The sequence below is a fragment of the Macrobrachium nipponense genome, chromosome 7 (genome assembly GCF_015104395.2).
Source record: "Macrobrachium nipponense isolate FS-2020 chromosome 7, ASM1510439v2, whole genome shotgun sequence".
Taxonomy (NCBI): Eukaryota; Metazoa; Arthropoda; class Malacostraca; order Decapoda; family Palaemonidae; genus Macrobrachium; species Macrobrachium nipponense.
In genome coordinates this window covers 111,360,718-111,386,905 of record NC_061109.1, presented here as the reverse complement: position 1 = coordinate 111,386,905, position 26,188 = coordinate 111,360,718, and the positions used below count along the sequence as shown (strand labels likewise).

Sequence of the window (26,188 nt, the reverse complement as noted above, 5' to 3'; positions counted from 1 at the left end):
CCAGGTGTAAACACTCCACTTTGCTTTAAGGCCCAGGTTTCAGATTGAGGGGTGGCATGAGGAGGGCATTAATGTAAAGGAACTCAGGTTTGTATAGTAGTTTGGAAAATATAAAATTTACTTTAAAAAATTGCGATTTGTTCCTATGCAATATACAAAACCTCGACCCTTTACATAAGGAAGACTCACTGATTGATGAGAGGAATCCGAGTGAGCTTCTAGAATTGACTGAAATTCAGCACACCTTGGCTTCTCCTCCTGGTCCTAGGAGCGAGGAGAAGTGCCGTGCCTCTGACAACTTGATCATAGTATAATACTGCATGATCAAGATCCAGACTTCTGGACCTTTTTGAAATGAATGAAGAATCGTGACTCATTTGAAAAAGGGCTGGGAAGAATATTAGAGTCACAGGCATCAATGCAAAGATCTGAGAAGGGTTTGCATTATTGCCAGTCTCCTTCATCCCTTTGCTAGAGGAAGGAGCAGGATTGCTTCTATGATTCTGAAAAGAAAAACAGAAAAGAATTTTGATGTGCAGGCTTATCACATCAAACACCCAGCCAGCAAGTGTAAGTTCAAGTTCTATCCTCAACCCGAAGGAAGGGGAGTAGAAGGACAAAGAGAGGAAGGTGGAGAGGCCAGTTACTCTCGCATCCTTCTTATCTCTAGAACCGCACACCATAGGTGAGATGCAACTTGTACTCTTGAAGGAGCCAGGTAAGCAAACACAACTTGTGAGCATCCACCACCAGTACAAGAAAAAGAGGTTCCAAGGACCTGTGGGCAGACCCAAAGGAAGAAAGCTATAAATGTGGTTCTCATGAGACACCATCTATCTTCCAGTCTGACATATTCTTCGGAGTAATGACAGTACTAAACCAATGGCACTGCTCGCTCTCAGAGAGCATACAGTGGACGTATCAACTGCAGAGGAGTTCCTCACGATTTCGTAGGACTCGGAGGAAGACGTGTTGTTACACACTTCTGCATTGGAAGTCAGCAGTGGATAAAGATATCGACACTCGGTGAAGAGTGTCGATCCTTCTTAGGTACATCAACACACCAACAGGACAAAGTAAAGATTGATCTGGATCAACCAATACAAAGTCCAAAGCGCGGGAGATCATGAAGGATTCGGACTCTTCAAAAGATGCTGAATGATTGCGCATCTGACTCCGAGATGGAGTCGTGACACGACACCCGCCTTTTGAAGGGTGATGTTGAGAATGAACCACGCAAATCACCTATTTTCTTTTCTAACGATGTTGAGAGACGAGATGCGGTATTGAAAAAAAAAATTCTGTCTGATGATTGTTGCGAGGTATGTGCACACTAGATGAGTCAAATGCCTTCTAGAGACTGAGGTCCCTGTGATCGCAAGACAGAGAAGTTTCTCATCAGTAGTTGAATCTCAACTAAGGAGAAACGATACTACTAAGTGAATGACTAAGGTGAATGTGGACATACGTCTTCACAGGCGAATCGGAGATAAGTGAACTCTCAGGATTCTGATCATACGAAAAATCTCGATGACACCAACCAGTGAAGTCGGCTCTAATCCCTGGTATTTTATAAAAGACTGAAAAAATTACTATCATTGCTGCTTGGTGAGAAAGTCAGTGCTTGCAATGAAAGTGGAGAGCCTTTTAGTCGTGAAAACAAAGGGATTGCACTGCCTGAAGAAATGCTTCTTGTGGGTTAGATCAGGGAGGGACACTTCTATTTACAATGGAAACAGAGCTAGTCAGGTGGGGAACAGGCAAAGTCTTCCGTTATTAATTTTCAATGCGGGGTGAACAAAGAATTATAGAACACCTTATGCATTAAAAAATGTATAGTGTTCCCCCTGTATTCGTGGGGCGGGTAAAAGACCCTCCACGAATAGCTAGAACCCGCAAACAGTTGAAATCTCTACAAAAAGGGTTAAAACTGCCAGTTTTGTTAGTTAAATCTCAAGAAAATCCCACCAAAAATTTCTATACCTGGGTTTTTAAAAGTTTTGTTGCAAAATGAAGTTTTTATTGTAAAACTAATATTGTAATACCTACCTGAACACCTGAACTAGCCCTGGTCACTTACCAGCCCGAACCATCATTTATTAAAAATTTACCAAATCTTTGGTTAAAATAAACGATCAGTGTTGCCAATCTCCTGGCAAACACCCTCGTTACCTAGTTACCAGCCCACCGCTAGTAGCCCTGCCTCACGGGCCGGTCACACCTGCCCTCTCACGTCAATCATAACTCAATAACTCTGTATGAGAGGGGAGGAGGGTGGGAATCATTCAGGTGTTCAGGTAGGTATTACAATATTAGTTTTACAATAAAAACTTCATATTGCAATACACCCCCTGAACACCTGAACTAGCCCGATTAACAACATTAATTTGGAGGTGGGGAATCAAATCTGCCCGGCCCTCCACTGTACTAGTTGTCAGTCAATATAATTGAGTACGCGAGTCAGTCTCAAGTTCATTTGTCACTCGTCCAAGCTAATCTCCCATGTGTGGCCTTCTAGGCCTCCCATATGTGGAGGGAAAAACTCCCTGCACCTCTACCCTAAGGTCAAAACTCATTGAGTGCGGGAGGGATACAAACCTGTTTCCTCTCAGCTGGCTATGTGCCTCACCTGTGTAGAGGAAAAACTGAAGACCTCCCATGTGGCTCTCACCAAAAAAGGAGTTCGCTGTGGATACATCTGTACTCCACCGCGAACGATAAGTGATTGACGTGAGAGGGCAGGTGTGACCGGCCCGTGAGGCAGGGCTACTAGCGGTGGGCTGGTAACTAGGTAACGAGGGTGTTTGCCAGGAGATTGGCAACACTGATCGTTTATTTTAACCAAAGATTTGGTAAATTTTTAATAAATGATGGTTCGGGCTGGTAAGTGACCAGGGCTAGTTCAGGTGTTCAGGGGGTGTATTGCAATACTTACATTTTATGCTGAAATTGATAAAAAAAAAAAAAAGCAGGAATTTGTGGATATTTCTCATTGAAAAATACTACTGCGAATAGGTGAATTTTTTGTGAATAATGAGGGTATATGTTCCAGAGAAATCCACGAATACATGAGTCCGCGAATTACAGCGGGTTCACAGTATAAGACATAAGTCAAAGTCTTTAGAAAATTATTCTGCATCATTGTAGTGGCTGATAGGGCAGGTGCAATGGAACAGAAGGCTTTGGACTTCTGTTATAGCGTGCGGTAAACAGAAAAATGTCTGAAAATTCTTGCAACGGCAAATGTGTGAGAATTCAGAGCCAGTCAGAGAGATTCAAATTAGCAGTTAATCCTCAATACAGGTGGCATGACAACAAAAACGCAGAGCTCGTAGCATAGTACTTCCTATGTCTTGTGAGAGGTGGGGGTAGTAGTTTGGAAGGGCCTCTAGAGTGAAGTGAACCGTCCTGGTCAGAAACAGAGGCGTTAACTTTCTGCAAGACCGACTGAACGTGCCCTGACAACGGCAGCTGGAGAGATGATTTGGGGTCCTGAGAAGCTCCCACCAAGGCTTCCAAGTAAGAAGGAGTGTAAGACGACCGAGCCTGAGTACTACTTTCCAAATTGTTGAACCCATGAATGAGATCAACAACCTCCGAAAAGGAAGACAGAAACTCCTACGTGTCCCCCTCTTCCTCCTCTGGCACCGGGGACTAACGACGAGAAGGATGTGTAGGCTCTTCTAACGTGTTTTCTTCACCAAATTTCACAGAAGGGTTAGTAGGCAATCAGTCTGAAACCCCTACTAGCCTATCTGGGCTGGGTCCAAACGTCAGCCTCCGAGACAGACCCACAGTAACATCAGGCACATCTCTTACCTCAACAGGTGACTCCAGACATCCATGAACAGACACGGGCGTGGCTGCCGTACGTACGTGAGATGGGGGGGGAAACTCGACCACTCGAGACTGACGGAGAATCCCTAATAGTGGAAGACTTGGAAGCAAGCAAACACTCCGGCTGCACCACCTCCGTGCTCACTACCTACATCTTGACAGGCGCCTTCTGATCTTTACGGCGACGAATAGGCCTGGGAGAAGAAGGAGCACTACCATCACGTGCACGGACGGGGGAGGTTGCAACACACTCACGATGTGCAAGGATGGAAGGGGGGAAGGGGTGGTAGCACGTACGAGATTGGGCGGCAAAGCAACCCCTGCAGAACACACATCACTAACACTGCCCGAAACCACAGCACTCTCGGGAACACGTCCGTGCTGTTCCTCCCTCGCTGGCGAAGGAAGGGCAAAGCCCTAGCCTTCCAACACTGAAGACGCTTACCAGGCGTAGAGGGGGAAGAGGGAGAGGAAGACAGCAAAAGCTTCTTATGCGCACTCTTCTCGGAAGGCGGGGACAAAGCAACGCGTTTCCTACCAGTCCCCCCAACCGATAAGGCAGCCAACTTCACATCTAAAACAGAGTCCAGCCTCTTAAGAACTGCCTGGCAGATGATCTCGGACTGATGTGCCAGAGAAGGCTCTGAAGACAAGGAAGGGAGATGTTCCGAACTGGGCGGCAAAGCTGACGTCGCGGCTAAGAGAGGCGGATCAGAGGAGGCGACTGGGAGAAACGTTATCGATGAGGGTGACGTCACAAGCGGTGGTGACGTCACGACTTCCCCTCTGAGCGAGGGGGAAAGAGACGCCACTGGCGGAGGAATACACAAAGATGGGTCCCGTGACGACAACAACAGGGCTCATGCCACAGCATCACTCTGAGACAAGGCGGCGGCAGACGCAGGCAGAGCAATACAAGATGGCCGACTGCTCCCACCCGTGGAGACGAGGCCGGGAGGAGGGGGGATGGCCTGGCTGGATCGGGGAGGGGGGGTGCGAGCCTCCACAAAATGCACTAGCAACCCCTCCAAGGACGGGGTACCCCCTAGTCCAAGCGTCTTCCAAATCGCCGCCAGTTTGGACACCTCCGACTCTGGAAGAGAAGAGAAGGATGAAAAAACCTCACCCTTCTCGGGAACCGAAAAAGCTCCCGAGGAAGAGGGGGCTACATTACAAAAAATACCCTGGCGACCTCCCGATACTTCCATCAACGAATCAATGGAAGAAAAGGAAGGAGATGCAGGGACAACGCACTATGGGGGTTGACTACTGCGGAAGACAAAACATCGGGAATAGGAGCAAAGCCCTCCCAAGAAGTAAGAGGGGAGACTCTCCGTTTCCCTCTTACCATAAAACTTCCTCCACTGCTCCAAAGGCCATGCCCGGCATTCCGTACAAGGATTTGTAATCATACAAAAATTGGAACGACACCTACTGCATGTGATGTGAGGGTCCGTCGCTGATGAAGCCAAAAACGAGAACACAGGAATCCAGGAATTCCGGGGCACCAACGCTGATGTCGAGAAGGAGCAGAAGAAGCCATAATACCAGTTAAAACACACACAAACACACTAAAGTTACAAAACGGGCAAGAACCGGGGAAAAGGCCAAGAGAGGAAAAAACCCGACTCTTGTCTGGGCGGTAAAGAAAAGACTGGAGTAGATGTTCGGTGTTTGACCACTCTTCACCTGATCTATGCATGCGTTGCCAGATACCACAAGATTCCTTGCTTTCATCTGCTTTTTTACAGGATCCAGCTAGGCGCTAGAAATTATCCTATTGTTAAGACCAAGGGTTTGTTCGCGTATAAACAAGTAATGTGCTTGTATATGAGAAAATTTTAAGTTACTCCTGGTAGAAAGAATGGCTTGAATTCTATGAAACATTTAAAGATCTGACAGATATTCACAATAAGACAGTACTATACAGTATCAGTTAGTACTACCAAAAATTATTAAAGTGCTTTGAAAGATACTCATTTTACCTGCAAAACTGTATCATAAGTTGCAGATGTTAAGGCACCTTTCTTCAGTATACCTGGGTCTGACATTTTTCTTTATGTAGTACTTCAGTTCTCTTAAACTATACCTAAAAAACAAAACACAACATTATTATTGAGCAACACATATACAAAAAATCAGGACATTGACAACTGATGGTTAAAAGATGTTTATATTTAATTACCTAACACAAGGTATCATTACTAAACCTGTGACTTCAATATGGCAAACTATAATCTAATGGAACATAAAATGAATACATAAATCTAAGTGGAATTGAAGAGAAGTGACCAAATAATAATGCAAGGAATCTAAGGATCAGAAAAATGAAGTTTTTATTGTAAAACTAATATTGTAATACCTTCCTGAACACCTGAACAAGCCGTCACTTACCAGCCCGAACCATCATTTATTAAAAATTTACCAAATCTTTGGTTAAAATAAACGATCAGTGTTGCCAATCTCCTGGCAAACACCCTCGTTACCTAGTTACCAGCCCACCGCTGATAGCCCTGCCTCTTGGGCCGGTCACACCTGCCCTCTCACGTCAATCATAACTCAATAACTCTGTATGAGAGGGGAGGAGGGTGGGAATCATTCAGGTGTTCAGGTAGGTATTACAATATTAGTTTTACAATAAAAACTTCATATTGCAATACCCCCCCTGAACACCTGAACAAGCCCGATTAACAACATTAATTTGGAGGTGGGGAATCAAATCTACTCGGCCCTCCACTGTACCATTGTCAGTCAATATAATTGAGTACGCGGGTCAGTCTCAAGTTCATTTGTCACTCGTCCAAACTAATTTCCCATGTTTGGCCTTCTAGGCCTCCCATATGTGGAGGGAAAAACTCCCTGCACCTCTACCCTAAGGTCAAAACTCATTGAGTGCGGGAGGGATACAAACCTGTTTCCTCTCAGCTGGCTATGTGCCTCACCTGAGTAGAGGAAAAAACTGAAGACCTCCCATGTGGCTCTCGGCCTCTCATGTATGGAGGGAATCTGAAGACCTCCCATGTGGCTCTCGGCCTCTCATGTATGGAGGGAATCTGAAGACCTCCCATGTGGCTCTTGGCCTCTCATGTATGGAGGGAAACTGAAGACCTCCCATGTGGCCTTAGGCCTCTCATGTACGGAGGAGACAACCATGTCCATCGGTGCGTCTGCGACGGTGTCGTCGATCGTAGTGATGTCCTCTCTTGTAGTGTTGTACCTGCCTGTCTGTACTCTGCCTGGTTGGCACTTGGAAGAATACCCTCAGATAGACCCAGACATGTTCTTTCCTATCTGTCCTAATACTTGAAATCCTCTCGTGATATATCATATCATGAATACCTTATACATATTCCTAATATTCGCTCCCTACTCTAATACTAACTCAGACAGCAAGATTGTTGGGTTTAAAAATAGAATTTAGGCCAAAGGCCGAGTATTGGGACCTATGAGGTCAGTCAGCGCTGAAGGGAAATTGACAAAGTTTGAAAAGGTGTGACAGGAAGAAAAACCTCTGTTGCACAATGAGTCCAGTGTTAGGAGAGCGTGGAAAATAGGATGAGAGAATATGAAATCAGAAAAGTAAGAGAGAGAGAGAGAGAGAGAGAGAGAGAGAGAGAAATTACAATCGTCTAACATCTCCACCTCCGTAAATTGCACCCTCTTCTAAGTTAAAAGGGTATTATCTTAACGATAATATACTCGTATAACTCCGTACAGCTATGAACAACCGAATGAGAACTTGTTGTTAATGCGATCGACTTCTATAACAACATCACTTTATTGTATTGATCAGCGTATGACAGTAATCGAATCCAATAGCAACATCCGTTATTGTATTCATCCGCGTGCGACGGTAATTACTGTATTCATGTTATAAATGCAGCTGAAGCTAATAAGGCAAAATTACGTGCATCAGCAACCTGGACAGAAGTCCCGAGCTCTTGTATGAATTCAAACGCAGCCGTGGTAAAAGAAACTAATAGCATGAAAGAGCTCATTACTGTTTTTTTTTTTTTTTACACAGACAAAGGATTAATAAAGTATATAAAGTGTAAGGTTCGTAATACCTATGAAAACGAGTGAAAAACGAACGGAATCCTAAATTTAACGCCATCTAACCCGATGGAAAAACTAGCTTCCAATGAAACGTATCAGTCAAATTTTGGACTTGAATTACATCGTAAGACGAACAGTATGACTTCGTTCCATAAGTTAAGTATCCAGATATTCATTAATATGCTAACTAGGGACAAAAACATTAGCCGAGACCAAGTGATATGGTTGAATCTGGAGCCAAGGAAAAAAACAAAAACAAAAACAGACTAGCCGGCATCCTTGTCTGTCTAAGCCACACCTCCTTACAATAGTGCTGTTTGACGACAACTAGTGTAATTGTAATTTAATTGAAAAGTAATAAAATAATATTTAAAGGTAATTAAATTAACTTTATTAGGCCTAATATTAATTTCAGTTGTCATTGTAATTTGATAATACGACTGGTAATAATTTGTAACTCTAAATTGACATAAGCGCAATGTAATTACTGACGGCAATAGTCGGTTAAACGTATGAAGACGTCATACATACGAATTCCTTATATCTGCCATCTGATTGTATGCCCCAAGATAGATACCTCATTGACTATGTTAAATGTCAACATAGGTGAACACACGTCTCCTTCAAGACGTTTGTACAAACTTGGCATAAGTGAGAGTGTTGTTACGTTAGTCATTTTAGGCAATCAGGAGAGAATGAGATGGATACGGCGACGCAAACCCATATTCGTCATCCGCTGATTCCAGCGTGAATGACTGCCGAGTTAAGTGTTTATACTACGCTAATATGATAATACATATAATGCTTTAGTCGGACAGAATCCGATCTTCATTCTGTTCGATTACATTCATATTAATTATCCTCCGATCGGATTCTCGTTCGTTTTCAATTACACCTGTACTGAATTATCAGAAGTCAGAATGCCTTGAGCCTACAGCGTTAGCCAATATAAAAATAACTACATCGATATGTTGTACTGCGAATACTTTAGGCTAGGCTACTGAATATGCATACGATATATCATCGTGAACACTAGGCTAACTGTAGTTAATTTTATTAGATTTCTTTACATACTGAATATCGTAAGTCAATATGCATTGAACGGAGAATTAGTTGATATTAACAATTATCGTATCGTATAAGTAGAGGAAAGTAACCTTAAAGACGAAGGAGCATATCTGAAAGACCAACCATGGCCTAAAAGCTTCTGATGCAAGGAACTCGAAGCAGGAAAAAGCCTAAAGATGCTCTAAGGACACTGTGCCTCTACAAACTACTACTTTTAATAGAAAACCGACCCGAAGAAGCCTGCTCTTCTCTTTCTAAACTAAACACTATGTAGCCTATTATCCCTACTCGTCTATATCTGACCTAAGTTTTTATCATCCTGAGAACTTACACATCGAGGGAAGGGATCCCTATTGCTCGATCTATCCTCACTTAATCTTGACATAAATTCGGTAACAGAGATGTTATACTCGATGTCAGCCTACTCTCAAGTCTCTTAAAGAGCACTGTCTCTAAGTCTTTATCTTGATCTACGTGAGTCTCTTCCTGCCTACACTTAATTCTTAATACAAGACCTTTCCTACGTTTGAGATACCCTAACATCTGGTCCAAAGACCACTCCTGACATTCCAACCATCTGGTCTTTACATTATATTGAACAGGCCTACAATTTACGCATAAGGAATGACTATCGTGTCATAGGGTACTCATCCTTTTCTTGCATTGTTGGCAAAGACGATACGTTGTTGAACTTCCGCTCGTCGTTTTCTGTGATGTCGTGGCCGAGAATGCAGTAGCCGTTGTCGTAGCTTGTGTTGTTTCTTCCTTTGCAGAATCAATGTCTGATGACAAGGTATTAAGAGCAATCCAACAGTAATCCAAAGGGATGCGTAATTCGTCACCAAAATCAATCAAATCAAAGGTGCAAATGAAGGCCGGGCAAGACCAAAAAGGAGTTCGCTGTGGATACATCTGTACTCCACCGCGAACGATAAGTGATTGACGTGAGAGGGCAGGTGTGACCGGCTCGTGAGGCAGGGCTATCAGCGGTGGGCTGGTAACTAGGTAATGATGGTGTTTGCCAGGAGATTGGCAACACTGATCGTTTATTTTAACCAAAGATTTGGTAAATTTTTAATAAATGATGGTTCGGGCTGGTAAGTGACCAGGGCTTGTTCAGGTGTTCAGGGGGTGTATTGCAATATGAAATTTTTATAATAAAACTAGATTTTGTATATACTTACAGAGTACATATACAGTACCTATATAGCTATAAGGTTCTACTGTAGCAGCAGTTTACAATGAAATTTGCGATAATAATTCTATTGTTTTGAGAAGGTAAACAGCCTCGCCAATTTTCCGGGGAAGTATAGGTACAATACAGCTAAGACCATCATTCATTTTTTTGCTTTATGTCCATGCAGTTACTTGGTAAGTATATATACAAAATCTAATTTTATCATAAAAATTTAATTTTTGTATAAGTAACTTAACTAAGTATACAGTAATTTGTGAATATTTCCTAGAGAAAAATACCACGAATAGGTGAATTGTCTACGAATAATAGGTATACAGTAGAGCCCCATATTCGCAGGGGATGCATACCAGACCCCACTGAATAGCTAGAACCAACAAATACATAGAAACCCTAAAAAGGCTTAAAACTGCTTATTTTGTTAGTTGAAACTCAGAAAAACAGCAAAAATGCTTATATACCTGGTTTTTTAATAGTTTTATCACAAAAAGTGCATTTTATGATGAATTTCAAAAAAAAACCAGGAATTTGTGGATATTTTTCATAGGAAAATACAGCAAATACGTGTATGCAAATTTCCTGCAAATAATGAGTAGATGTGGTCCACAGAGAAATCCGCGAATACATGAGTATGCGAATGCTGAGAACGTGAACATAGGGGGGTCCACTGCATGTGATCCATAGAAAAATCCTCTGCCAAGACTGCCTAACGAGATAACAGCTGATTAAAAAGCCTGTGCTACTCAAGGGCTGTAACATACTAGGGAATGTTTAAGATTGAAGAAACCACCTGTAGCAGTGTGTGGGAGTAACATCATCCACCCCATTTCTTAAATCTATGTCACACTGATTACAAAACTTAATTTTATAGCTATGACAACTATAAAAATGCATTTTGGGGTGGTAAAGCACTGCATCTTCCATTGAGGTTTGAGGTTCCGATTGCATAATGTCCTCAGGAAGAAAAGAATACCTGGAGCTGAAAAAGTTAAACAGTGAGGCACATTTACTGTATACTGGTACTGCTTTTCAGCAAATCTGGGTGCTCTCAGTACAAAATGACAAAAGTGAATGACACTTTAGGTAACATACACTGGAAATCTAAACGATGCATATGGAAATGTGCCTACGGCTGTATAACTGGCTAGCAAAATTTTGCATGGCCTACTAGGTCTAGTTAGGCTGGAGATTTAAAGTTCAACTTTGACCACTGGACAAGCAAAGACCCAGTGTTCCAGATTAGATTAAGCTAAGATGCATTAGGTAATGTATCTTATTCTAAAACTTATGGTACTCCAAGTCAGATTAAGTGGGAGGCAGAGGTTTGCCAAGTAAGAATACAGTCCTTATAGTTAGGATGGCTGACAGAAGGTAGGTTTGATTAAATCTGTAAATTTTATTATGTTCTATTGCTGTTGACACACATTAACTATGAATATTTTAACTAGATAATTGAGCTGCAATTTATATATTATCTACCTTTCTGATGGGTGCAATCACTGGTTCTTTGTTTTTCCCAACCTAAAATAGTACCTGTTTTCATGGGGGAAGGGAAAACGGTAATTCTAAGCCCTCATTAATTTAAACTATGGCAGTTGATGTTTTCCTATGTTATTCTACTTACTGAACAAGAATTTTAAGTAATATTTAGCTATTTGGACAACTGTAATTAAGCCCCAGAGGCCAGAACTAAACATGGCGAAATATATTTCGCGTGTTTAGTACTGGCCCCTGGGGGTTAATTACAGTCGTCCGAATAAATATTACTTTAGTATTTAAGAACTTAGTTAGCCTACATACATTTCATTCAACCCCGTGTAATACTACCTAGTACCTAGGTAGTTGTCTGCAGTTTTGCTCAACCTGACACCATAGGCTAGGCAAAGAAAGGATCCCAGCTGAAAGATTCCAGATTGCCTAAACTGGTAAGATATAACTAGGTAGATCTAGGGTACTATTCCGCGGCGGCCTTGACTATGCCAGTTGCGGTTTTTCTATGGAGTTTTACCTCCTGAACAAGAATTTTAAGTAATATTTATTCGGACGACAGTAGTTAACCCCTGGGGGCCAGTACTAAACATGGCGAAATACATTGAATGGCCCAATCCCTAGTGGATGTCGTATCTGCGGTTACATTCCTTGCAGTCCGTGCGGAAATGTATTTCGCCGTGTTTAGCACTGGCGTTAATCACAGTTGTCCAAATAAATATTACTTAAAATTTGGTCTCTACAGAAGCACTCCGCCTGGACTGTAAGGAACGTAACCGCGAATACGACATCCACTAGGGATTGGGGCGTCCAATACTATATTTCGCCGTGTTTAGTACTGGCCCCCAGGGGTGAATTACAGTTGTCCGAATAAATATTAGGTACTAAAAATTCTTGTTCAGTAGGTAAAACTGAATAGAAAAACCGCAACTGCCATAGTCTAGGCCGCCGCGATAAGTACCCTAGATCTACCTAAAAGTCTTGTTCAGGAGGTAAAACTGCATAGAAAAACCGCAATTGGCATAGTCAAGGCCGCCGCGGAATACCTAGTTCTGTGGAATTATCTAAAACGATATAGTAGGTATACCATAAGTAGTAGTAGTAGTACCTAGCAGTAGTGCTACACTTGGTTAAGTACTCTACAATTCAAACAGCATAAAATGTATCATGCTTTTCCAGTGGTCGATATCACTTGAAATATAGGCTAGTATGGGAAAGACCTTAGGCTATACCTACTACCTAATATACTAGTAGTATACCTGAGCTAGGCTACTAGGTAGTATATACCTAATCACTAGTATTGTTGCCTGGTAAGAGCTCAACAATTAAAAAAATAACTCTTAAGATTAGGAGGCGCCGTTGTAAAGGCATTGCCTCGACCCAAACCCATAGCCTTATCAGGCAAACCCTATTATTACATTAACACCTGTTAGCTACATTGATATGATGCTCTAATTAAAGGAATGCTAATTACTACACTGTCATGAAAACCAAATAACCCACTTACATTCGTATCTACGTGGCTTGACCATTATAAAATAGTTAGGACATCTACGTCGTGTTTCTGTTCAGTGACTCAGTCGCATTCTTCTAATGACAGATCCAACTTCCGAAGTTCCGACGAACTCGTCGTCAATGAAAACTTTACCTGAGGTTATCTTTTTGTCTTAAATAATATTTGGTATAGTTGTAATGTCTCTTAGCATTTACTTTCCGTATTGTCTTTTTGAAACTGAGTGTGTGTTATTTGGATGTGACAGTGCACTACGAAAATAGCAACACCTCAAAAGAATAACTATTGGCTCGTCATCCTTAAGGGGAGCCCTGCAGTGTTGCCATTTCCTATTTTAAAAAAGCGCTAGAGGTTCCTCCAAAACGCGCTAAATAATTCTCATAAAGAGCTAAATAAAAGCGCTAGCACTATTTTCAAATACCAAAGTGACTTTACCGTAAATCCTATGTGTTCCATGGCGATTCAGTAGAAAAAAATCAAACAAAATTAGGCAATGAAAACAGTTAATAAGTACCGATAAATAATATAAGGAATATACTACTTTACCTACTTGTATTTCAAAATGCACTTCAAAATTTTATTATAGATGCCTCCGAGCTTTGAGAAGTTCCAAGTTCGTCTTGAGTCTTGTATTTAGCAGAATCCGCAATATTATCAACAACTTCTTTTGGCAATTTATAATCATAGCAAATTTTCCTTTTTGCTTCAGGCCATAACGAGTAGATAACATACTGAATTTAAAGTCTTCAGATTCATCCTATTGCGGATCTTTGAATTGATAATATTCATTTGACTAAATATCTTTCCACATCGGCATTAGAGTGAGGTAAGGAGTCTACGGATAGCAATGACACAGCTAAGTTGGTGAACAGTTCGTGAGAGTAATCATGCAGCAGATGACAAGTTTTAAATACCAAACGATTGAAAGTATTTTCGCTTAATTACTGTTTATTATATATTATTATAAATAACCAGAAACGCTCCTCATTTTGCGTTAGATATATACAAAAAGCAAGACCGCACCAGATGCGAAAAACAAGCGCCAGAATTTTTCAAAGCGCGATAGATCTGGCGTGTTTCGCGCTAAAATGGCAACATTTCCCCTGTCACCCTTGGGGGTTTCGTTTGAGGCTTTGAGTTTTAATCGCTATTGGTACCCTGCACGTGTGCTGTTGCAAGACGTAAAGTATTTAAGCTCTATCTAATAGGCATAAATGAACTTTTTATGAAAGTATTTGCAATGAAAAAATTCTTTAATGAATTCTGGTAGAAATAAATAAAGTAATTAATCAAAAATATATTCTCATACTGACGAAAAAGATAACAATTTATTTTCACTTTTATATATAAATTCGCAGAAAAGAAAAAAATTAATTTCCTAATTTGAAACACTAAATAAACATACTGTGCAAAAATAAACATGTGTATACTCTGGTTTTGAAATGCTAGAAACTTCGTATGATCTGAATATATATATATATATATATATATATATATATATATATATTATATATATATATATATATATGCATGTGTGTGTGTTTGTATTCAGAAGTTCATACCAAGTTTCTACCATTTCAAAACCAGAGCTTATACAATGTGCATTTTGGCACAGCGTGTGTTCACTTAGCGTTTCAAATTAGGAAATTCGATTTTTTTTCCTTTCAGTGAATTTGTTTATGTACAAGTGAAAATAAGATGTTATCATTTTTTATTTTTTGTCAGTATGAAATATATTTTTAGTTACATTACTTTTTATATTTATTTCTACTGGTAGATTATGCCAAAGAAAAACGTAGCGATATTCTTCTGAAAATCCCTAGGAACATAGGGACATTTCACATTCTGCATAGGGATAAACTGGCTCCAGATGACATATTGACTTTGCAACATTGCTCACTGGCAACGGAAAGGAAAATAACGTAAATAAATGTTTAATATCTATGTTAAATTTATGTAAAATGAAGTACAACGAATGGATATATAGATTTCAGGATAATATTTTATTGAAAATAATTTCATAAAAAGGCAATTTTTACCTATTTACAGGTTAGATAGAGCTTTAATACTTAATTGCGTCTGGCAACAGCACACATACAGGGTACCAAAAAAGATTAAAACTCCAAGCCACAAACCAAACCTCCACAGGGGAGGGGGTCCCCTTAAGAATGACGAGCCAGTAGTTATTCTTTTGAAGTGATGATATTCTCGTAGTGCACTATCAGATCCAAATAACACAGTCAGTTTCATGAGGAAAACACAAGTGTTAAGAGACATTACAACTATCCCAAATATATATCAGACAAAAAGATAATTTCAGGTAAAGTTTTCATTGACGAAGACGTTCGCCTGACGAAGCGATTGTATACAAACACGGCCAGGTGTCCTATGTAATGTTCTAGCCACGTAAAATAGATAAATAAATAAAATAAATAATAAATAATAAATATATATATATATATATATATATATATATATATATATATATATATATATATATATAACTTGATCACGAAGTATATAGAACGTGATGCTATGTATAAATAAAGGTTTTTGCTACGAAGGAAAAAATGAAAAAGCGAGATAGCCGAGTACTTTCGGTCCTGCTCAGACCCTTTACTAAGTCAAACTGATTTTACAGAGGAAAACATAGTCAAAAGAAGGCTTAATATCCAAACTGACACTACAAGATTAGCAATAAGGGTGATTTCACTCTACAGAAACGAGGAAACACCTTGGAGGATACATGCAATAAACAAGTTATTCTTCCAGAAAACAGTGCATTTTGAAAAAAAAAAAAACAAGGAAGCATATACAATTTAATATCATGAAATTTACACAAATTTTCCCCAAAAATTATTATTAATGAAAAGACGAAAGAAAGTATAAATATATATATCGAGCAAGAGAAAGAGGGAGAGAGAATTCGAACCAGAGAGAGAGGAGACGAGAGAGAGAAATTCGAAACCAGAGAAGAGAGAAAGAGAAGAGAGAGAGAGACCTTACAGACCTTACCTTACAGACCTTACATCTTGTTCGGGTTGCCCCAGGTCCCTCAGTGTGAGGCACCTCTAATGTCTACCAGAGAGTTGCTAGTACATCTTCCGGTATATTTTGCATCTTCCAATCTTGGATGGTCTGGGATGCAGTTTAGATATTTGTCGAGCTTATTCTTAAACACATCTACGCTCACTCCTGATATATTCCTCAGATGAGCTGGCAACGCATTGAATAGACGCTGCATTATCGATGCTGGTGCGTAGTGGATTAATGTCCTGTGTGCTTTCCTTATTTTTCCTGGTATAGTTTTGGGCACTATTAATCTACCTCTGCTTGCTCTTTCTGATATTTTTAGTTCCATGATATTTTCTGCTATTCCTTCTATCTGTTTCCATGCCTGAATTATCATGTAGCGTTCTCTTCTCCTTTCTAGACTATATAATTTTAAGAATTGTAGTCTTTCCCAGTAGTCTAGGTCCTTAACTTCTTCTATTCTAGCTGTAAAGGACCTTTGTACACTCTCTATTTGTGCAATATCCTTTTGATAGTGTGGGTACCATATCATATTGCAATATTCAAGTGGACTACGAACATATGTTTTATAAAGCATAATCATGTGTTCAGCTTTTCTTGTTTTGAAGTGCCGTAACAACATTCCCATTTTTGCTTTACATTTTGCCAACAGAGTTGCTATTTGATCATTGCATAACATGTTCCTATTCATCATCACACCAAGGTCTTTAACTGCTTCCTTATTTGTGATGGTCTCATTATTAGGTCCCTTATATGCATATAGCTTTCTTTCTCTGTCTCCATAATTTATTGATTCAAATTTATCAGAGTTAAATACCATCCTATTTACCTCTGCCCAATCATATACTTTGTTAAGGTCTCTTTGTAGAGCGTTCCTATCTTCATCACAAGTAATTTCTCTACTTATTCTTGTGTCATCTGCGAAACTACTCACTACCGAATCCTTAACATTATTGTCTATGTCTTCAATCATAATAACAAACAGTATTGCAGCTAACACCGTACCTTGCGGCACACCGGATATTACCTTGGCTTCATCCGATTTCTCGTCGTTTGCAATAACTATCTGTTTTCTGTTGTGTAAAAATTCTTTTAACCATCTTCCTACTTTATCCACGTTATTGTGTTTTCTAATTTTCTTCGCTAATATATTATGGTCTACTTTATCAAAAGCTTTTGCAAAGTCTAAATAAACCACATCTGTTTCATTTCCGCTTTTCATATTTTTGAATATGTTCTCACGGTGGACTAACAGTTGGGTTTGTGTACTTTTTCCGGGTACGAAACCATGTTGTCCTTTATTAAACAAATTATTTTTTATTAAATGTTTCATAATATTTTTCTTCATTACCCTTTCATACACTTTCATAATATGTGATGTTAGACTCACAGGCCTATAATTACTTGCCTCTAGTCTTGATCCACTTTTGAAAGTAGGGTAATATATGCTAATTTGTGCTCATCATAAATCTTGCCTGTATCTACACTTTGTCTTAATAATATTGCAAGTGGCTTTGCGATAGAATGAACTACTTTCTTTAACAAAATAGCAGGAATTCCATCAGGCCCTGCAGCAGCTCCATTTTTAATTTCATTAATAGCCTGCACAATATCAGCTTCATTAATATCTATGTCAGCTAAATATTCACTATTTTCATCCCTTACTTCTATATCATTATCTTCATTATCTATTCTAGGGGTGAATTCTCTCTTATATCGTTCTGCCAGTATGTTGCAAATTTCCTTTTTTTCATTCGTTAATCTCCCTTCAATTCTCAGAGGGCCTATTTCTATTCTTCTTTTATTCATCTTCTTCGCATATGAGTATAATAGTTTGGGGTTTTGCTTGATATTTAATAGGGTTTTTTCTTCCAAGTCCCGTTTTTCATTTTCTTTTGATTGTATAATCTTTTGTTCTGCATTTTCTATCCTACTTTTTAGTTCTATAACTTTCCATGCATTTTTTTCTTTTGCAAGACCTTTTTTCCACTTTCTGATTTTCTGGAACAAGATCCTTCTGTCTCTTGGTATGCATGAATGATGTTTACTTTTCTTCTTCGGTATATATTTTTCCACTATTTTCTCCAATATTTTATATAATATCTCCGTATTTACCCTTATGTCATCACTTACGAAAATGTTATCCCAATCTTTGTTTAATTCTTCATTAATTTCTGACCATTTTTATATTTTTACTGTAGAAGTTGTATTTTCCATATCCTTCCCACTTTTTCATTTCTTGCTTATCTCTATTTTCACTTGCTTTGGAATGAACTGTTAATTCCATGACATTATGGTCTGAAATACTCGCATTATAAACTATTATTTCTTTAACATAATTCATCTCGTTCACAAATACTAGGTCTAAAGTATTTTCCTTTCTTGTTGGCAGGTGATTTATTTGTTGAATGTTGTATTCTAGTAGCATATCTAATAGCTTTTCAAATTGCCTCTTATCTTCTGCACTACTATTACTCTCTTTTTTATATGTATAAGTACAACCACAATCTCCTATTCGTTCTTTCCATTCTGCGAAAGGAAAGTTGAAGTCACCAGATAGGAGAATAGTCCAGTCCTTGTGATTTCTACATATATCATCCAATTTTTCAATTATTAAGTCAAACTCTTTAGTATTAGGAGGTCTATATATTACTATGTTCATCAATTTTTCAGATTCAAATTCTACCGCTATTAGTTCACATTCTGAGTTACTATATTTCTCATATATTTTTCCTTGTTTTTTGTCTTTCCCATATATTGCGGTTCCCCCTTGATTCCTATTTTTCTATCTGATCTATAAGTTTGGAACCCTTTTATTTGATCATCATTCCCAGTCTCTTGGGAATACCAGGTTTCACTTATATTCATTATATCTATTTTCTTTTCATTTTGGTTAGTTCTTCTAAGTACTCTATTTTTCTTTTTGAGTTACTCGTAACTAAACCCTGCTCATTCATCACTATGATGGTTTGCGTGTTTTCTCCTTCATTTAATACTGGTAGTAATAAGGACTTTTTCCATGTCTCTTTCCTGTTCTGGTATGTTTGTTTTTTTTCTTTTTTTTATTCCAGAAATTCTGACATTAAAAAATCCAACTTTTCCATAATATTTGATCTTTCCTTCATCATAATTATTCATTTTGTGTCTGAATCTGCAATTTTCTCCGTTTTCTGCAATATCCTCTTGCATAATAAATACAGTTATTATCTCTTGAGTAGAATTTCGGAGCTGATGCTTTGAAATTTTTGCTGACACCTCTGCATATCTCATTGGTGGTTTGCTTTTCTCTTTTACCTGATATTCTTGATTTCTCTCTTTATTTGTTTCTTTCTTATTTTGGATTTTATTACTTGGTTGGTTATTTATTTGATTATGATTCATGGCTACAGGGTGCATATATTTGCATTTTTTGTCGAACTTACATCCTTTTCCTTCTTTTAGGTTTTTACATATTCTTGGATGCAGATCTCTGCAATCATCCCCATATCCATCTAAGTATGCACATTTACCATATATTTCAAAGTTTGCATATCTTAGGATGTTTGTAGTAACATCTTTCTCCAAATCTGCAATTCCCTCTTTTCAAAAGGTTGCAGATTTTGTCTTTCTTGTCTATTTTTTCCTCTTTCCCGTCATTGTATAGACTGGGTAGAGCCTCTTCGGGATTTGCTTTTCTGTTGTCATATCGTAATATTTCCTCGTAGGTATGCTGCTTTATTGCCTCATAGTATCAATGAGTATCTCTGCATCCATACTTTTATCTTGTTCTTTGTTTTCCTTATTTTTTTCTGTCATTTCATTTTTGTTTACTTCTCTTGGCCGTTTTTCTCTTCTTCTTTCTTCTCTTCTTCTTCTTCGTCATCTTCCTCTTCTTCTTCATCCTCAACTATTTGTACATTCAATCTTGATTTAATAACATTGTCTATCCATGATAGACATGTTGAACAAAAAATTCTTGTATCTTTTCTCAAATCTTGTATTACCTCAGCACACTGTGGATGGGTCGGAATGTTGCATGCAGCACATTTTCTGATTAGGTTTTGTGGATTGACTATGCTATACTAAACCTTACACAGTTTGCATGCTTTTGGCATTCTTTTTCCTAATGCATCAATTAGGATATTCACAAGATTCACCTTATTCATTTTCTTTGTCGGAATATGTTGGTTTATGTATATTTTCTTTATGAGTCTCTTGACCACTTGGATTTTATTTGGAACTTCTTCAATTATTTTCAAGATGTTTTCATTAGATTTGTTCCAGTTTGAAGGATTATATCCTTCTAATATATCTATGAATGCTTTTGTATCTTTTTGGTTAGGACTGTTGCTGATTTCATAGATGAGAAATGCCAGTTCCCTTCCTGCTACCTCATCGTATTGCGAATCTGCTAAACACGCCAAATTACGCCACCTCTTCCCGCAGTTGGAACTTACTGCCATCTTGTTCTGATTTATAGTATTACACTTGATAAACTAACTTAGAAGACGCTTTATCCTACTATTTTCACACTAATCTTATCACCGATAGTTCACGAACACTTCTAGATATTTCTCAAATTCTAGTCGTATGTTAAACTTGTGATATCTGTTGATTAATCTGACTTCACGCGGGTACGTCTCACCAAGCAAGATGGCTACTACGAGAGAGTAGAGAGTTTATGCATGCGTGATATGTAGTCAGTTTTGTCAAGAACCACTAAACTATTGGATTTATCAGCCTTGGTAATGTGTAAGCTTGCGCATTACCAAAGCTGATAAATCCAATAGTTTAGCGGTTCTTGACAAAACTGACTACATATCACGCATGCATACTTTACTAGAAGATGAAATAACTTTAAAAAAACTCGCAAAAAATCCGTTGGACCAAGTAATAAAAAACTTTAATATCAATATCAAACAAATTCTTAAAGATTAAAAAGAACTTTTGTGTAAGTTAACTGTAAAGTGTCCCTCATTACCTTATTTATATGGCCTAGTCAAAACTCATAAGGAAAACAAAGCTATGCGCCCAATGATTAGTAATGTAGGATCAATTACTTATAAACTATCTAAATATCTTACTAAATTGTTATCCCCGCTACTAGGAACTGTATCTAATTCACACATCCGGAATTCTCTTGATCTTGGGGAAAAATTAAATAACATTGTACTAAACCCTAGCGATATCTTTGTCGGTTTTGATGTATGTTCTTTGTTTACAAAAGTCCCTATTGACTCTGTGCTAGAATATTTAAGTAATGAACTTGTACTGCATGAATTGCCTATGTCCGTTAGTCGCATAATTTCCTTGATTAAGTTATGTATTTGTGATTGCAGATTTATTTTTAATGGAGAATATTACCAACAAATATTTGGTATGGCCATGGGTAACCCTTTATCACCTCTCCTTTCAAACTTATATATAGAATTTTTTGAGAGACAACACCTCCCGAATATCACACTTGTCCCCTTAAAATGGTACCGATATGTAGATGATATCTTAGTGGTCTTACCTGTTGGTGTCGATGTAAATGATTTACTGTCTAAATTGAATAGTTTAGTGCCATCCATAAAATTCACTGTTGAAATCGAAAATAACAATGTCATCCCTTTCCCAGATGTATTAATACATAGAGAATCTTTCCAATGCAAATTCAGTATTTATAGAAAACCCACAAATAATTTAACATATGTACATTTTTATTCTGGCCACCATCTTAATATTAAAATTTCATTTTTTTCTTCTTTCCTACGTGCTTTGCGTATCACGAGTTCACAATATCTTGACCAAGATATAGAATACGGCACATAAAAAAGATAGGAAACGATCTCTGCTACCCACCTCATTTAATTGATTTATGTTATCAAAAAGCTCACAAAAAGTTTGATAGTGTTGCTATTAATGAAAAAGACATGCCTAAAAATGTACTTAGCTTACCTTACTTTCGTGGATTTGAAACCATTAAATCAATATTTAAATCGGGTTTAATGTTAATGTAGTGTTCTCTTATAACAATACCATTAAAGATATGCTAATTAAGAATAGTCCCATAACAAATAACAACATCATTTACAAAATTCCTTGTAAGGATTGCCCATGGTTTTACGTTGGCCAGTCAAGTAAAAATTTATGTGTACATATTGAGCAGCATATGTATTCAGTTAGAACAGCCCAGACTTCAAATGCACTGTTTATCCATTTGAGTGAAAAATTTCATTGTATTCATTGGGGTGATACCTCGGTAATTGCTAGATCTAATGATTATGTTTCAAGAAATTTACTGGAATCGGCAATTATACAAATCACTAATAAAAACAACCTAAATCTTAGTCTGGGAATGTACCATTCGGACCCATATATTTGTAAGATGTTTATGAAGGACCGTAAAATAAATGAACTACTAATAAATTAGTCCCACATGTATATAGTTATTATTCTCTCTCTCTCTCTCTCTCTCTCTCTCTCTCTCTGGTTCGATATTCTCTCCCCCTCTTTCTCTTGCTCGATATATATATTTATATTTTCTTTCGTCTTTTCATTAATAATAATTTTTGGGGAAAATTTGTGTAAATTTCATGATATTAAATTGTATTTGCTTCCTTGTTTTTTCAAAATGTACTGTTTTCTGGAAGAATAACTTGTTTACTTCGTGTATCCTCCAAGGTGTGGCTACCCTCAGGCGTTTCCTCGTTTCTGTAAAGTGAAATCGCCCTTATTGCTAATCTTGTAGTGTCAGTTTGGATATTAAGCCTTCTTTTGACTATGTTTTCCTCTGTAAAATCAGTTTGCCTTAGTAAAGGGTCTGAACAGGACCGAAAGTACTTGGCTATCTCGCTTTTTCCTTTTTTCCTTCGTGGCAAAACCCTTTATATATATATATATATATATATATATATATATATATATATATATATATATATATATACACATATATACACATATATATATATATATATAATATATATATATATATATATATATATATATAGATATATATATATATATATATATATATATATATATATATATTACAGGCAGTCCCCAGGTTACGAAGGGGGTTTCGTTATTGAGACGCGTTGTAAGCCGAAATTCGTCATAAGCCAGAAAATCGTCAAAAATCCTAAGAAAAACCTTACTTTTAATACTTTAGGTGCATTGAAAACTATGTAAACTGCATTGTTATTGCATTTTTCATAAAAAAACCCCTTCAAATATTGATTATTTTGCATTTTTGGTGTCATATTTCTTCGCCAGATCAGTGTTGTAGGCGTCGTAACCCTGGAACAGGCATCATAACCCAGGAAATAATTTCTGTTGAATATAATTTGAAAAGCGCCTTAACCTCGGAACATCATAAGCCGAACCCGTTGTAACCCGGGACTGCTATATATATATATATATATATATATATATATATATATATATATATATATATATATATATATATATATATATATATATATATATATATATATATATATATATACTATATATATATATATAATGATGTAATATATATATATACATATATATATACTATATATATATATATATATATATATATATATATAAATATAAGCATAAATGCCACGAAGGAAAAATAAACGAAGGAGTCTGCGAGATCTTTCGGCTGAAAAAGCCCTTTACTGAGCAGCTACTGACAAAAATACGAGAAAAAGACAATACAAGAAGGTTCGTATAACTGACAGTAGGGATTATAAAAGGATTAGTGCCTAGAATCCGACACACCTGAAGATAAGAAACCTTCCCAAACAAGCATAAACAAAGGGTGCAATTAAAGGTTTAAGACAATCATCTCAGATACAACCTCCAGACAATTAAAGGATTATAGGTGACAGCTATACGGAACCTGGTAGGACAAAACCATATTCACAAAAATGACAGACATACATTACAATAAAAATTTTTTTATTTTTTTTAATAACTCTAAGGCAACTGATTTTTATTTAAGTCAGTAATTATATATTTGAGGTCATTCTTAAACATGTTACAGATACAAGGGTCTAAATGAAAAAGGCCACGACTAACATTGAAATTACAATGAAAAGTAAGTTGTATTAAAGCAGATTCTAAAAGATTTCGTGATAAGACATCTCTTGACCGTGCAATTACTGAACTGTCAGTCAATTCTCCTTCGCTACCTTACTTATATGGATTAGTCAAAACGCACAAAGAAAATAACCCTATGCGGCCTATTATCAGTACTGTTGGTTCAATTTCATATAAACTCTCGAAATATATCACTAAGATCTTGTCCCCGTTACTTGGAACCATCTCCGATTCTCATATATATAATTCTCTAGATTTAGTTGATAGATTATACAAAATTGCTCTTTGCCCTACTGATAGATTCGTTAGTTTTGACGTATGTTCTCTTTTTACTAAAGTCCCTATAGACTCTATTTTAGAATATCTTAGCAATGAACTAACTCAGCATGAATTACCTCTACCTATAAGTCACATTATTTCACTCACGAGTTTGTGCATTTGTGATTGTAAGTTTATATTCAATGGTGAATTTTATCAACAAATTTTTGGCATGGCAATGGGAAATCCTTTATCACCATTGCTCTCAAACCTGTATATGGAATTCTTCGAAAAACGCTACTTACCTAATATCATTCATATTCCTGTAAAGTGGTATCGTTACGTTGATGATTGTTTAGCTGTTCTTCCTGTCGGTATTGATGTAAATGATTTACTCTCTAAATTAAATAACCAGGTACCATCGATTAAGTTTACTCTAGAATTAGAAAAAGACAATTGCCTCCCTTTCTTAGATGTTTTGATACAATAGAGAACCATTTCAATGTAAATTCAGTATTTATAGGAAACCGACTAACACTTAACTTATGTTCATTTCTTTCCAGGCAACCCATATTAAATAGAAAAATATCAATTTTTTCCTCTATGTTTTTACGAGCAGTACGAATTGTCAGTCCACAATATTTGGATCAAGAAATTGAATACATAAGAAAAATAGGGAAAGATTTATGCTATCCTTCACATATATTAGACATTTGTCATAATAAAGCCCACAAAAAGTTTTATACTAAAACAACAACACAGAAAGAAAATTCTAAGAACATTCTCAGTTTGCCTTATTTTAAACGGATTTGAAACCATTAAACCATTGTTAAAAGCTTTTAATGTCAACCTTGTTTCTTCCTATAATAACACATAAAAAGAATGTTAATAAAAATGGCCCCAGAGAAAGCAACAACATAATATATAAAATTCCATGTATGGATTGTCCCTCATTCTACCTCGGACAGTCGAGCAAGGCTTAGAAGTAAGGCTAAGCCAGCATAAAATACTCTGTAAAAACTGGGCAAAAATCTAATGCATTATTTATTCATTTAAGTGAAAACAACCACCGAATTAATTGGATGACAGTTCAGTAATTGCACGGTCAGAGATGTCTTATCACGAAATCTTTTAGAATCTGCTTTAATACAACTTACTTTTCATTGTAATTTCAATGTTAGTCGTGGCCTTTTTCATTTAGACCCTTGTATCTGTAACATGTTTAAGAATGACCTCAAATATATAATTACTGACTTAAATAAAAATCAGTTGCCTTAGAGTTATTAAAAAAATTTTTATGTAATGTATGTCTGTCATTTTTTGTGAATATGGTTTTGTCTACCAGGTTCCGTATAGCTGTCACCTATAATCCTTTAATTGTCTGGAGATTGTATCTGAGATGATTGTCTTAAACCTTTAATTGCACCCTTTGTTTATGCTTGTTTGGGAAGGTTTCTTATCTTCCAGGTGTGTCGGATTCTAGGCACTAATCCTTTTATAATCCCTATCTGTCAGTTATACGAACCTTCTTGTATTGTCTTTTTCTCGTATTTTTGTCAGTAGCTGCTTCAGTAAAGGGCTTTTCAGCCGAAAGATCTCGCAGACTCCTTCGTTTATTTTTCCTTCGTGGCATTTATCCTTTATTTATTTTGGATTATCACGTTCCTAACTTTCTCGATTCTGTTATA

The 26,188-nt window shown here is 37.3% G+C and overlaps 1 protein-coding gene across 3 annotated transcripts in view; it reads right to left on the bottom strand.

Moving 5' to 3' along the window:
* LOC135217280 (protein RFT1 homolog) overlaps window positions 1-13,306 on the bottom strand; it is an 84,232-nt gene extending 70,926 nt beyond the window's left edge. Inside the window, exons 1-2 of one of the 3 annotated variants that reach the window (XM_064253026.1) lie at window positions 13,152-13,306; window positions 5,823-5,926 (exon numbers count right to left, since the gene is read on the bottom strand). In XM_064253026.1, coding sequence (XP_064109096.1) covers window positions 5,823-5,888 — 66 coding nt within the window. In that variant the 5' untranslated portion in view covers window positions 5,889-5,926; window positions 13,152-13,306. Of the gene's footprint in view, window positions 1-5,822; window positions 5,927-11,990; window positions 12,401-12,880; window positions 12,980-13,151 lie in introns of those variants that run through there. The other 2 variants (XM_064253028.1, XM_064253029.1) reach the window with 2 other exon arrangements.
* Window positions 13,307-26,188: the final 12,882 nt, after the last annotated feature.